A 15636-nucleotide genomic window follows, 5' to 3' on the forward strand; every position below is an offset into this window, starting at 1 on the left:
TCCCGCCTCACACGATCGCTTAATGGGCTCCCTCCTGTTCGCACAGTGCCTCTCCATGTCTCTCCTTATATCGCTCCCCCTCCCTTTCACCCACCATCTTAACTTTTACTTTCATGGTCCTCCATGTCGGCTGGTCAGTCTCCCTCACACAATCGCCGGTATTGCTCCGCCTCCAACCCTCATTTTCCAGTCCTCTGACACTTTCCTTCCCCTCACCTTCCCCCTCCCCTGCAACTGACGTGACCCAGAGCAGGATACAACGTATATTGGAAAAAAAACTGATGGAATTCAAGACCAGGTACTTTTCCCCACAAAAAAATAACTACAGGGATAAAATTAAGTAAGTGGGTGGGGAAGGAAAACAGCATTAAAATCATAATTTTGCAGCACATAGGGCAAAGCCAGTAAAATACTACACATATATAGGAAGGAAGACACTGGACACAAAAACTGTAGATTATAATGCATAATGTACCCCCTACTTAAATTTATACAGATATTAGTAGTCACCTCGTAGTTATGTGACCTGTATAAAAGCACTCGGCCTGCGGCCTCGTGCTTTTATATGGTCACATAACTCCTCGGTGACTAATAATATCTTTATAAATTACAGTAGGGGGTACATTATCCACTATATTATATACTTTTACCTTCCACTCTAATATTTCTAGTTGACAAATACAAAGTGAAGTTGAACAAAATGAATGGCAAGTTGGTCCTGTGATAGTCTAGCCCAGCGTATGACTGATTCATGGGGTCAGATACAGCACAGCCTGAATGTGAAGAACAGAATACTCTCATGCTCTTGATTCATTATTTATAATTAAATGGGTTGTTCACCTTTGAGATAACTTTTAGTATGATGTAGAGAGTGATATTCTGAGACAACTTGCATTTGGTTTGTTTTTTTATTATTTGTGGTTGTTGAGTTCAGCAGCTCTCCAGTTTGCAGTTTCAGCAATCTGGTTGCTAGGGTTCCACATTACCCTAGCAACCATGCACTGATTATTCTTCAAATCTGGAATATCAATAGGAGAGACCTGAATAGAAAAGTAGCAATAACAATACATGTGTAACTTTAGATTATTTGTTTTTAGATGGAATTAGTGACCATTTGAAAACTGGAAAAAGGTAAAAAATAAATAAACGAGGACCAACTTAAAAGTTGTTTAGAATTGACAATTCTAGGCTATAGTGAGGGGCAGATCAAAATGTGAGATTACAACTCTCCACAAAAAAAAACTCATTCAAACTATTCATTCCTATGGGATTTTTAGAAATACATTTATCAATGGAGTTCAATATTTGCTAAATATGCTTTTAAAAATCCAATAGGAATGAATAGAAAGGGAGTTTTGTGGTGAGTTCTAATCTCACATTTTGATTAGTTAACTTAACGGTGAACCACCCTTTTAATGTTTCAGCCTGGCTGGCTGCCATCAGAACTAATACACAAGGGGGGGGTTATTTGCTAAACCAAAAATGTAAGTGGTTGGGCTTTTTGGGGCAAAAACTAGAATTTTTTTTGTGGAGAAAAAAAAAAGTTTTTCAAGGTTTATTATACCCCAAAGCTGCAAAAGGCCCAACTCTGACATTTCACCTGTCTAGTTCACATATAAGTCAATGGGAGATGTCCCTATCCCAACTGGAAGCTGTTGTAGTTTGTGTTGGATTTAGCCCAATCATCTGATATTTTTGGGGTTTTCAGGCAAAAACCCAAAAGAAATCAAGTGATTCGGGGAAAGTTAGAAAAAAACCTGCAAGATTTGGGTTTTCACTTGATTTTATTGAGGCAAAATTGGGTATGGGAGTTTGGTCTATTTTTTTTTTTTTTTTTAATTTAAATTGAGAAATTCTGATTTTAGTAAATAACCCCCAAGGTGTTTTGTGCATCTAGAACGTTTTACTTGCGCTTTTAATCTACAGCACAAATATATTTCTAACCCTTAACCCGGAGTGCTGGAAAAACACCTGAGATAAAGCCAACAGGAGACCAAGGGATATCGGGAGTCTCCAGTTAGAACCAGAGCTAAGAAGTGGTGAGTCTGCATTTTGCCAGTTAAATGAACACCAAGAACAGTTACAAAAACCCTTCCAACCCACATCTCAGCTCGTCTATTAAAAACAAGGAGAATTTCACACATTTTGACTGTTTATTCCTTTGAGACGCTGGGTACATTTATGGTTTGGTTATGGTTAAACCCACTGCCTTCTGCTCAAAAACAAAAAGTCATTAAAACAATATGGTATTAGGGAGAAGAAAATAAAAACAGCATTTCCATAGAGTATTCAACGGCCTTGCTTGAATGAAACTATTGCCTCTTGCTGTTTTATTAAACGTGTGATGAACATTATCATTGCTGTTCCTTTCAGAAGAGTTTTTGGAAAACAAACCCAGGATTTTCTGTGTTAATGAACCTTTATAATCAAACAGAGCTGTATTTACTAAACACGTTTAAGCTCTGAAACATGTGACTTTCCACAAATATCAATGGAGTGTTAGATTCCCCTTGAGTCCAGCACCACTCACACTCAGTTCAATGTCTTTATTTCCAGCAGAGACAAATCATTTTTTCTTCTTTTTGTTCTTCTTGCCACCTTCTCCCTGCTGGGCACTTTGGTCTCCCCCTCCACTCTTCTGTGTTCTGGTCTTCAGCTTTGGAATTTCTTCTGCTACTCGGAGCATTACGGCTTTCCCTTCAAACAAAGGGGATATAAATCTAAATTAGCTATCAAACCACCAAAATATTAGTCCAACTCTGCACCACCGTTTTAATACTAAAAAAAAACTACGTTAAAGTGTTCTTTTCTAGGCACTTTTGCAATTTACATGAATATTTTTTCCCGTTTATTTGGTGCTATATAAGTTTTTCAACTGCACCACCTGTTGGCCAGTTTCTGTAACTGTACAATTAAAGAGACATACCTTTAGAACATGGGTGCCCAGACTTTGTTACACTGGGATCTACTCTCAACACCTGGCCCCCATCAGGAGATCTACCTTGATAACATCCCCCCATGCTTGCTGCCCTCCCTTCCCCTCAGTGTCCATGCATACAGCCCATCCTCCCTTCCCCTCTGTGCCTGCATCTCTCCCTTCGTGCTGTTCTTGTCTACCCGCCCTGCTGTGCTGCTAGTCTCCCTGCCTTCCATCCCCTCGGGTTGCTTGTCTCCGTCCCTTCGTGCCGCTCGTCTTCCTCACTTCCCTTTGTGCCGCTCCCCTCCCTTCGTGCCGCTAGACTCCCCTCTCTTTCCTTTGTGCTATGCTGCTCATATCCTTCGTTCCTCTTCTCGTCAAGTCAGTGACGCAGGCCCCAGATCGCGGTCTACCAGGAACATTAACGCTGTCTCCCGGGCACCCCTGCTTTAGAAGGAAAACGGAAAAGTGTTCTGATGCTCTGCACAGCAATGTCAGAACACTGCTCTCCCTTCTGAAGGTATATATCCAACGGTACAATCACAGCAACCGACCAGCAGGTGGCACTGTTACAAGATTCATTATACTGGCAGTTAAAAAAAAAAACTTAAGCTCTAAATTTAAAAAAATGTCAATTGCAAAAGTGCTTAATCAAACTGTTATCCTGTTTTTTTTAAGCCAGCATATCACATAGGTAAGCTGTTCGTATTTCAGCCTTCCACAGCCTATTAGCCCATCCTTCCCAATATAATCCTACATTTCAGCTATAGTGAACAGCAGAGTATATTCACCTCAGTGATCATATACTTTCCATTTAAGATGCGAGAACTAGAGCCGATTTTGATGCTCTGGATATAAATTTAGAGTAAATACTATTTTCAGTTATATCCATATTTTTATATAAAGAGGTGAAGTATTGGTCAGTAAATGAGTTACAGAGCAAACAGAACAACTATACACAGCAGTGGCCACTCCCAGACTTACTTGATGAAAGTTTCTCCACACAAACGGTTCCATCTTCGTTCTTAAGCTGCACCCGCACTCTTCCCCTAAACTGTGCGTCTCTGTTCCACTCCCGAGTGTACATTTTATCCCCCTGCTCAGGAGAAACATTGACATTGGTATAATTCCTAACAAAGCTCTTATAAAAACCAGAAATCAGAACAAGAATTCAAGTGTCACCTCCACAACTACATTCAGCTTGTTGGCACGACATATATCTGCAATCTCCAAACATGTCGGGTTCTGCACAGCCTGGGAGGAAAGAATGAATATTAATGGCAGGTTGTATTCACGCAGAGCTAAGGATACATAGCAGCTACACACTCTTCTGGGCTCTGCCAACACTAAAGAGCCACTACATCTTCATTTTTTCATTTTACCCTATGGATTTCCCTAATAGAAATATAAATATTTAGGAAGGGTTATATTATTATCTTTCATTTGCTCTACATCCCCAAACAACTATTACTGGCTCCATGTGTAGCTTTAACTCATCTAAGCAGCCTGCTCCAATTGTGCCAGTGAATATATACACAATGGTGTAACGTAGGACCCCTGCTCTATAAGCTCCAATATAATATACAATTGCATGGCTTCATTACCTTTTCAATGGGAATGCGTCTTCCCTCAGCAATAGTTTTCTTGCTATTTAGATAAGCTGGATATATGCAGATGAATCTAAAGAGAGAGCACAGATAGCACTTAGTTTTCAACAGCAATGAACCTTAAAGGCTAGGGCCACATGGGGTGCCAAAATTGGCTAGTGCAAAACCTTCACGGCCTGTGGCCGTCTCTTCTTCTTGGTCCGCCTACCTCTGCTAGTCCCCACCCACCTACCAATGAAATATGAGTAGGCAGTGACGGTGGGAGTGACTGTGAGGCACATCAAGCAGGCGCCAAACTGTCACTGCCTACTCGTTTTTCATTGGTAGGCGGGCGGGGACTAGCAGAGGTAGGCAGACCAAGAAGAAGAGACCGCCACGGGCCGTGAAGCTTTTGCGCGATGCTAAAGCTGGTGCAGGTATGTGGGGGATATGAGTGCGCTGCACTCACAAAAAACAATCGCTATTGGAAAAACGCTTATATTAACTCCCCAAAGCCAAAGGGTTATTTCAATTTTTGACCTTAGATCCCCTTTAAGTTAACTTTTAGTATGCTATAGAATGGTCAATTATAAGCAACTTTTCAATTGGTCTTAAATTATTTATTGTTTTTGAATTATTTGCCTTCTTCTGATTCTTTCCAGCTTTCAAATGGGAGTCACTGACCCCATCTAAAAACAAATGCTCTGTAAGGTTACACATTTATGGTTATCGCTATTTCAAGCCATTCCAGTAAAACATCAGAACCCATTGGCTATCATTGCTTCAGATTAACAAGGAACCTTCTTGTCCTGCTTTATGGGGCATCAGACTCATCTTGTGTATAAGCAGATACATAAGAAACAAAGAGATAAATAAGAAGCACAATGTGGATATATAAGGCCATATAGAAGGGTGTAGGTTTGTAGCACATAAAAGACACAAAGGAAAAGGCAGTGTTCAATATCAGTTTGGTGGGAATCAAGTTAATTTTGTATATACGGTTACACCACAGCCTTCTCCTATTGCCTCAGAAGATTAAGCCTTGCTTAGAATGTGGTGTTGACAGAGAAAAAATAGCAAGGAGGGCATTATGCACCCGCCATTGCTCAAAGGCACCATGTTTGCACATCATTATCTCTCCAGTCATTTCATGTTTTACACAAACTTGTATAGAGCTGGGTTACTTTCTGTCACTCTATACTGCATATAGTTATGCATTATGTAAATTCCTTTTCTGTTGTGCCTCAGCTAAAGGATCCCTCTCACTATGAGACACAGACCTATTCAGACAGCAGTTAATTCCAGGTATAAGATCTTTCCGATTGAGCACAACGGCCTCAGTAATCAGCTCTCATCCTTGTACATAAGGACACTCAATGCCTAAACACAACACACTGCTGCAGCTTTATTGCCAGAAAGGAAAAGAAGTTCCCAGAAATACAATACTCACAATAGCTTAAGAAACAAAGTATGTTGAAAGTATCCCATCTAAATGACTTTGCTAACAGTATAACTCACCTGTCAACACTTGCAGGAGATTTCTCCAAATTCGCCATGTTTGAAATATTCCTGTCATAAACATCTCACCAGCCCTGCTTGTTAGAAGAAAGACAGTTTGAATAAAATCTCCCAAAGCTTACATTCTATCCAAGGGCTACAGCACAGAGAGCAAAGGATCCGATCAATATGATAACCATGGGTTTTGCCCCCCTCAGTGCTACTGTCAATCAGAAGGCTCCTGTGTTGGCTAGGTGCCATTTTCAACAAAATCTGGGGGATTTACGTGGAGTGTATGAGGGTACTGGTACCAGCTGGGAGGAGGGGTTATATGGGGTGTATGAGGGGTAGAGGTAGGAGCTGGGGGTTATATGGGGTGTAATGAGGGGTAGAGGTAGGAGCTGGGGTTATATGGGGTGTATGAGGGGTAGAGGTAGGAGCTGGGGTTTATATGGGGTGTATGAGGGGTAGAGGTAGGAGCTGGGGGTTATATGGGGTGTATGAGGGGTAGAGGTAGGAGCTGGGGGTTATATGGGGTGTAATGAGGGGTAGAGGTAAGAGCTGGGGGTTATATGGGGTGTATGAGGGGTAGAGGTAGGAACTGGGGGTTATATGGGGTGTATGAGGGGTAGAGGTAGAGCTGGGGGTTATATGGGGTGTATGAGGGGTAGAGGTAGGAGCTGGGGGTTATATGGGGTGTATGAGGGGTAGAGGTAGGAGCTTGGGGGTTAATATGGGGTGTATGAGGGGAAGAGGTAGGAACTGGGGGTTATATGGGGTGTATGAGGGGTAGAGGTAGGAACTGGGGGTTATATGGGGTGTATGAGGGGTAGAGGTAAGAGCTGGGGTTATATTGGGTGTATGAGGGGTAGAGGTAGGAGCTGGGGGTTATATGGGGTGTATGAGGGGTAGAGGTAAGAGCTGGGGGTTATATTGGGTGTATGAGGGGTAGAGGTAGGAGCTGGGGGTTATATTGGGTGTATGAGGGGTAGAGGTAGGAGCTGGGGGTTATATGGGGTGTATGAGGGGTAGAGGTAGGAGCTGGGGTTATATGGGGTGTATGAGGGGAAGAGGTAGGAACTGGGGGTTATATGGGGTGTAATGAGGGGTAGAGGTAAGAGCTGGGGGTTATATTGGGTGTATGAGGGGTAGAGGTAGGAGCTGGGGGTTATATGGGGTGTATGAGGGGTAGAGGTAAGAGCTGGGGGTTATATTGGGTGTATGAGGGGTAGAGGTAGGAGCTGGGGGTTATATTGGGTGTATGAGGGGTAGAGGTAGGAGCTGGGGGTTATATTGGGTGTATGAGGGGTAGATGTAAGAACTGGGGGTTATATTGGGTGTATGAGGGGTAGAGGTAAGAGCTGGGGGTTATATTGGGTGTATGAGGGGTAGAGGTAGGAGCTGGGGGTTATATTGGGTGTATGAGGGGTAGAGGTAGGAGCTGGGGGTTATATGGGGTGTATGAGGGGTAGAGGTAGGAGCTGGGGGTTATATGGGGTGTATGAGGGGAAGAGGTAGGAACTGGGGGTTATATGGGGTGTATGAGGGGTAGAGGTAGGAACTGGGGGTTATATGGGGTGTATGAGGGGTAGAGGTAAGAGCTGGGGGTTATATTGGGTGTATGAGGGGTAGAGGTAGGAGCTGGGGGTTATATGGGGTGTATGAGGGGTAGAGGTAAGAGCTGGGGGTTATATTGGGTGTATGAGGGGTAGAGGTAGGAGCTGGGGGTTATATTGGGTGTATGAGGGGTAGAGGTAGGAGCTGGGGGTTATATTGGGTGTATGAGGGGTAGATGTAAGAACTGGGGGTTATATTGGGTGTATGAGGGGTAGAGGTAAGAGCTGGGGGTTATATGGGGTGTATGAGGGGTAAGAGCTGGGGGTTATATGGGGTGTATGAGGGGTAGAGGTAAGAGCTGGGGGTGTTTACATGTAGTGTACGAGTGGTGCTAGTACTTGTATAGAAGCATAGATAAATAAATACATTATTAATTGTATATGACTCTAATCAAAGGTTGGAAATTGTGTGAATGAGCGATGGGTATGCTGAAGGTTACACAACACAAATAGACTGGCAAATAAGGAGTAACAACAGACTACAAAAAGTCTGACTGTGACCGCTTTATAGTTACGCCCCTGCTGCTCTACAACCCTATGGAACGATAATGACCGAATCACTTCCCAACACAAATGTTTCCCGGCGGCTCAATGGAACGCACGGAAAAGGAATAGAGAGGGAGAGGCGCTGTCACACCGCTACATGGACTCACCGCAATCACACAGCTCTGTGCATCACGTCTCCTCTGCACTTGCTGAAATGCTGACTCGTATTTCCGCACGGTGCGGGGTTAAGAGCGGAAACAGTCACGCTTCTGGCACACGCGCAGCCAATCGAAGTTTGCGTTTCAAGCCCCATTTCCGCTTGAAATATTTCAGTCATTGTATGTTGGAAAGTGTTTTGTTGGACATCTCTTAAAGGGGTTGTTCACCTATAAACTAACTTTTACTATGATGTAGCGAGTGATATTCTGAGACCATTTGCAATTGGTTTTCATTTTATATTATGTGTGGTTTTTGAGTTATTTAGCTTTTTATTCAGCAGCTCTTCATTTTGCAATTTCAGCCATCTGGTTGCTAGGGTCCAAAGAACCCTAGCAACCATGCACTGAGTTGAACAAGTGACTGGAATATGAATAGGAGAGGACCTGAATAGAAAGATGAGTAATAAAAAATAGCAATAAGTATAAATGTGTAGCCTTACAGAGCACTTATTTTTAGATGGGGTCAGCGACCCCCCCCCATTTGAAGGCTGAAAACAGTCAGAAGAAGAAGGCAAATTATTTAAAATCTATACTTAATGATGACCACTTGTAAAGTTGCTTAGAACTGGCCATTCTATAACATACTAAAAGTTAACTTAAAGGTGAACCACCATTTAAACATCTCTTACCCAACAGTTAATTACTGGATGAATTTAAAATAAAAATGTGGACAAAAAATATCAAGTCCCATGTATCCTTCATATATTTAAGCACTTTCTGAAGAAGAAAAACGCACCTTACGCTAGCACTGGCCTATATTTCCCCTGCTCTGTCCTGCCTATACCCACATTACTGATGTATATGCTTGCAGGGGTCACATAGAGCTGTCAACTTTTGACTATGGATCGTCAGGGGAACTCCCTGCTGAAAATCTCCAGGTTTGTGACATCACGCATTGGCAGTTACGTCACATGCAAAACTCCTGAAGCCGTAGAACCATCTATGCTGCCATCACTGAAGTAGACTGAGCATGCACACATTGGATTTTTGCCTGCAATCATGAAAAATTATTAGAAATCGGGGGAATGCTCGCAAGTGACAGGGGGGGACAGTGCAAAATCTGGTAACTCCAGGTAAAATAGGGGGAGGTGACACTCTGGTCACATATTGTGGTGTGTACAGAGTTGTCAACCCTGGATGACTGGACCTAGGGGAGACCCTGTGGCATGTGCAACACTGAATTACAGGGCAGAATCTAGGATAACCCCAAGGCACCGGGCCTGGGGAGAGGGGGTGATAGTGGAATTGTTAACTATGATGGATACTTCTGGGATGTTACTGGTGTTAGTTGGAGTTTGTTTGGCTTGGAAGAGGCTGGAGCTATAGGAGTGCAGGGTGGATTTGTAGCTCCAAAAGTCTGATTCTGAGCGGGATTTGCTCCATTGACACTCAAGTGCACGTGAGTGTCTTTGGATCGCTTTTGTATGAACAGTATGCCAAGGTTGAAGTGGTTTGGGTCTAGTACATTTAGTTTTTGTAGGAGCAAGCTCATTAAGGCCAGTGGTGAGAGTACTATAGTAGACAGAGGTAGCCACATTAGGACATGAGATGGCTGAGATATTAGAGTGAAGAGAATCAAAGGAAGAAGAGAGATGCTACACGTCTACAGCTTGCAAGTCACGGTAAGTACGTGTTTGGGGAATGGCAGGGGGTGAGGAGGGAGTTAGTGAGAGTTGAAATGTGAGCATATTGTGATCAGAGAGGGGAAATGGGGAGTTAGTAAAATTGGTGGTTGAACAGAGTCTGGTAAATATGAGATCCAGAGCATTACCATTGGAGTGAGAGGGGGAGTCTGAGCACAAAGATAAGCCTAGGGAGGAGGTTAGATAAAGAAGTTTAGAGACAGAAAGGTTGTTACTATTGTTAACAGGTTTATTGAAGTCACCTAATATGATGGATGGGATGTTAGATGAAAGAAAGTAAGGAAGCCAGGCAGCAAAGTTTTCCAGATATTGTGCAGTTGGTCCTGGTCGATATATAACAGCAATGCAGAGGGAAACAGGAGAAAAGAGCCTAATGCAGTGAGCCTCAAATGAGGAGAATGATAGGGAAGGAACAGGTAGAAGAACTTTAAAAGTACAGTGGGGAGAGAGAAGCAAACCTACTCCAACCCAGGTCTGTTACCAGGTCTGGGAGTATGAGTAAGGTGTAGGCCCCCATAGGACAGGGCAGCAGGTGAGGCAGTGTCAGTAGGAGAAAGCCAGCTTTCAGTAAGTGCGAGTAGGTTAAAGGAATTTGTACTTCCCTTGACATGCAGCTCTGTTTACTATGTACTACATTTATCATGATGGAATTATTTCATAAAAAAGGATTATGAGCAAGAAGCAATCAATTAATTTGTGTGACTACACACACCATGTCATTCTTCTGTGGTCTGGCCAGAGTGGCTGTAAATTTTAGCCAATTAATTATTGCTTTGTGGAGAGGTGTGTTGATGAGAAGTGCCAATACAACTGTAGCACTGTATGCAGGTAACAGACCTGTGACATGGCATGGATGTATAAAGTACCTGGTTTTGCTGCTATATCAAGTGATCTGAATACCTGGCTGTATTAATTAGTGCAATGTCTCTGTAGTCAGCCTTAAACATTTGCATGGTTCAGGAAGGAGAAATCTTTTTCGTCAGCTGGGCACCACAGCTGACGCATGCATTATTTCACCCCTTATTAGGAGCTAAGAGGGGATTTTTTTTTCTCACAGTAGAGGAACATTAAACACAGCAATGTAGATTATTTTCTGTCAGTGTGCAGTTACCTTTCTTGCTGACAGTCTTATTCGCTGGCAGGGAAAGGGTTACACATACAGCAAAATGTTTAGGCAAATGTAGTATGTACATGGAATGCTTGGATAAGCATAATGACTATACAAACAGAATGCTTAGATCCTCAGTGTTAACGGAGCTGGTATGTTTAGGAAACAACATGTTTATCTGTTTCTGAACATATTTAAAGACGTTATATGGAATTCTTTATACAATGTTATATTTGAATTAAGGCAATAATCAGAGCATAAATGGAAATAACTTATCAGTTGCAGTTATTGTTGCTTTGTTGGAGTGTGATTTCCTTTCAACAGGCCATGCACCCACCAAAATCAGCCATGCTCCAAATGATTTAATTCTTTAAGGGAGATGATATGGAAGATCACATTAAAAATAAACAGAATTGTGATTGGGGATGCGCCAAAGCACAGATTTGTTGAGGGATCCGGCCGAATCAGAGCCTTTTTTTAGCAGGATTTGGATTCGGCCGAATCCAAGAGTTGGGCCAAAGCGAAACAAAACCCTATATAAAGCAAAAAAATTACATTTGTGAGTGTATTTCTGTCCACTTCCCAGCATGACCAAAAGTTTGGATTCAGTATTTGTATAAATACTGAATAAGAGGGTTTGGTGCATACCTAATTGTGATAAAAACATTGCAAATAGGACTGCTTTAATTAATGGGTAAAAGGGAAGTGCCCAGACCCCAGCAGGACAGGAGGGCCCACCATGAAACATTTCATCTGTAATAAGCTTTGAATGACGCAGTCTAGAAATGGCACATCCCTAATATTAATCAGCTGGAAGAGTTATAAAATACAATGAAAGGGTCCCTTTGAGTACACGAACCCTGCAGGCCGGAAAGCATTCTTTGTCCTAGGAACTGCTTTCATGTGGCAGAGAATGGATTATTTAACAAAATATAAATAATTTTAACTTCCTTATTAAGTATTTCCTCTCTCCTGCACCAGAATCTTTTATATAGATGGGGGTGGTTAGGGGAAACACTAAAACTAGTACAGGTGTGGGACCGGTTTATCCAGGATGCTAGGGATTTGGGGTTTTCTGGATAAGGGATCTTTCCATAATTTGGATCTCCAGACCTTGAGCTTTCTTAAAATAAGTTGAACATTAAATGAACCTGATAGGATTGTTTAGCCCCTAATAAGGATTACTGTATTCATAAGGAATAAAGCACAAGATACCATTTTTTTTTAAATATGTGTGTGTTGGGGTCAGGGAGGGTTGAGTTTTTCTGGACTGCACATCACTTACACTGCAGAGTTTCTTCTGCTGGGTCCATGAAAATAGCCCCTTTAAAGGAGAATTCAACCCTAACGTTAAAAAAAACCCTACCTCCCTCCAGCCTGTGTTATCCAGTGTTATCCTGGGAAAATACCCCTAACGTTTTACTTACCCTTCGGTGCAGATTCAGGCATTGGTGTTCACGGGCGCATTCTTCTTCTCTACAGAAATCTTTGCAATGAGACAGGTGTGGTGGCGCATATGCAGTTGGAGCAATTTTCTGTTTTGTGACAACTGCGCATGCCGCGAAACTCACGAAAATTGCCCGAAGCGCTGGTTTCATTCCAAAGATTACCAAAGCGGCTGAAGATGGCGCCCGTGAACTGCCATGCATGAATCTGCACCGAGGGGTAAGTAAAACGTTAGGAGCATTTGCCTGGGGTAACACTTAGGCTGGGGAATGGGGGGGGGGTCTATGAAGGGTAGGGTTTTTTTTTTTTTTTAATAATGTTAGGGTTGAATTCTCCTTTAAGGCTTTTGCCTTGCACACTGACATGTTAAATGGCTTCTCATAAATTTGACCCTAATTTGCATATGCAAATTAGGATTTAAATCAGATGGGCAGAGGGATTCGCCCAAATCCGAATCCTGCTGAAAAAGGCCGAATCCGGTACAACCCTAAAATAAATACAGATAATAGTGGGGGCTGCTGCTCAAACCAGTGCTCTGGCTGGGTTGAAGCATGAGATATTTGCTGGTGTAAAGAGCTCAGTGGTCATGGGAATAGGATGAAGAACAGTGACAACCCACAAAACCTTAAGCCACATCAAACCTAACCTGTAAAATGTTGCCAATGTAGGGCACGTGCCCAACCCATACCAACATCTTCTCACTGTGTGTTATACACCTATCCGTCAGCACACCCACAAGTTACCTTGAGTTTTGGGTGAACCTGCACATCACTAGTGGAGAACTAGGATTGGGTCAGTGCAACTGACTGCAATGTTAAAGATGAAGGCATGTCATGAGATGCTTATTTATGTGATTTACAGAAGAACAGTCACTGAGGAAAACTGAACGTCAACAGAATTTCACATGGTATGAGAATCTGCCTTTCCATCACTTGAGCTTCCACAGACCATCTTTCAATATTCAGCAAGTTGATCTGTGCAAGTAAAAATTGCACAGTCATAAATGTATGATGCACCAGCAGACTATGAAGTAAGAGCAGTCACAGATTTGACATGAATAAAACAAGCTCAACAGCATTTGGCTGTGCTTGTGTCATAATCTACTTGGCTATTGGCTCAAAAGTCTCAAAGGTCCCTGTAGACAAAATATAAAAAAAATGGCTGAACACAGCACAGCTGAGAGTAAATAAAGTGCAATATAAGTGAGGACTACTGATTTCACAAAAAAAAACTATTTCACATACAGAAGATGGAAATAACTGGTATGTGTTAGTTTTAGTGTAACTGGTCCTTTAATAACAGGTCTGCTCATGGCAAACACAAGTACATAGTACAAAAATTGTGGGTGCAATATAAACAGCTGATGTTACTCTATCACAGGCAGTTCATATAAAGAATTCCATTAAAGGGGTTGTTCACCTTCCAAACACTTTTATTTGAAAACAACTAGTTGTTTGAAGGTGAACCAGCCCTTTAATTAATGTGCTAATTAACAGTTGTTTCATTGAAGGGTCAGTGGAGTTTGGCCTCAATTTAAACCTTACCCACCCCTGTCACACTGCTCTGCCTGGTCATTGCTTGGTGTGTAATTTGAAAGTACTGGGGGCCCAGTGATGTTGCTGCAGGGCCCAAATCATTCCACTGCTGAAAAGTTCATGTAGGAGGTGCTCATATAAGTCAGCAAATACTTCTCAGTATAAACTTCTCCTGTTACTCTAGAATAAGCACTTCATATAAACAGTTAAAATAAATGAATTAATGTGCTAATAATTCAATCAGGGCAAATTCCACTGCCCCCTATGAATTTATCATTATTGACTACTGGATTTTGCCCCTGTTAAGTTTCTCTGTATTGTCTTTTGCTTAAAATGTATTATTATTATTGCCATAAATCTCCAAAGGCTATTAAAATGGATCCGTCAACCAGACATAAAAACCTGTATAATTATATTAAACTATACTTTTCAAATTAAACATGAAATCCAAATTCTTTTTTTTATTAAAACATCCATACCTGTCATGCTCATATAAAAATCTCAGCTGTCAATCATATATTGCCTGCCAGTTCTCTATGCCTTAGTCATAGAGGCGGGGCAGGAAATTATTTTCACTTTCCATTCAGCACTTCCTAGATGTCCATGCTCTCCTTACATTCCCCTTCCCTCCTTATAATCTAATTGTGTAACCTGTGCATGGGGATTGCCATCAGGTCCCCCATTATGGCCGAGAAATAAGATTTTGAAATAATGCAAATATCAGTGTTCACAAAATGGCTCCTGCCTGCTTGCTATAATTATGAATTTCCAGGCTGGAGGAAACAAGATTTAAATAAATTATATAGTATAAATAAAGATTATTTTGTTTAACTAACAAGATAAAATAGGATTTGGAATTATTTCTTAAAAGGACAGGTCCCCTTTAAGGGTGGTGGCACACAGTGGGATGGCATACGTATCGCTTCAGTTTTTCAAAATCACCCAGTTTCCACATGAGGCAACTTTGGGAGATTTCAGAAATGTATGCCATCCCGCCGGTAATTTGTATTCTTGCCGGCGGTACGGCATTTCGGGGAGATTAGTCGCCCGCAGTAGAGAAGGTTTATCGATTACTAGAATAAGCATCCAATGTGCTACAATGTATAATTAATAGCTGGTCTGCAAGGTTGAATACAATGTATCTATAATGACTAGAACAACTGAAGTGAGAGTCAAATGTCCAGATAGCCTGAACACTTGTCCTGCAACTCCCAGCAACCCAGTTCAGACCACTTTTAAAAGTAATAGTGATAGCATTACACTTATATCCTTCACCATAGCTTTTAATAAGTCAAGAGTTAAAAACAAAACGCACCCTTTTGTGCCACACTTCCCACGACCCAACATACCCACTGCGTTATATAACGTCAATGCTGGACCGTGTCCATAAAAACATTAAAATTGCCTAGGTGGACAACTGGTTGGCCTAATGCCAATAATTCGGCATGACCAATATTGTTTCAGAGATCGCCAATTAGGACAGTAACCCCCTCCCTTCCATTTCCAAAGGCGCACCTGCCTATCTACGTTGGGAGTGGTCGCAGCTACTCTCACCACCGTCCACCTATGCAGCCCTACGCATTT

General features: G+C 42.0%; 1 protein-coding gene across 2 annotated transcripts; it reads right to left on the bottom strand.

Moving 5' to 3' along the window:
- Window positions 1–2134: 2134 nt before the first annotated feature.
- srp19.L (signal recognition particle 19kDa L homeolog) lies at window positions 2135–8407 on the bottom strand. Of its 2 annotated transcripts, none has more exon segments than NM_001094752.1 (6): window positions 2135–2697; window positions 3902–4013; window positions 4100–4171; window positions 4522–4597; window positions 6022–6098; window positions 8270–8295. In NM_001094752.1, coding segments are annotated over 5 exon segments (429 nt in total). In that variant the 5' UTR covers window positions 6060–6098; window positions 8270–8295; the 3' UTR covers window positions 2135–2566.
- Window positions 8408–15636: the final 7229 nt, after the last annotated feature.

This window comes from Xenopus laevis, chromosome 1L (assembly GCF_017654675.1).
Source record: "Xenopus laevis strain J_2021 chromosome 1L, Xenopus_laevis_v10.1, whole genome shotgun sequence".
Lineage (NCBI taxonomy): Eukaryota > Metazoa > Chordata > Amphibia > Anura > Pipidae > Xenopus > Xenopus laevis.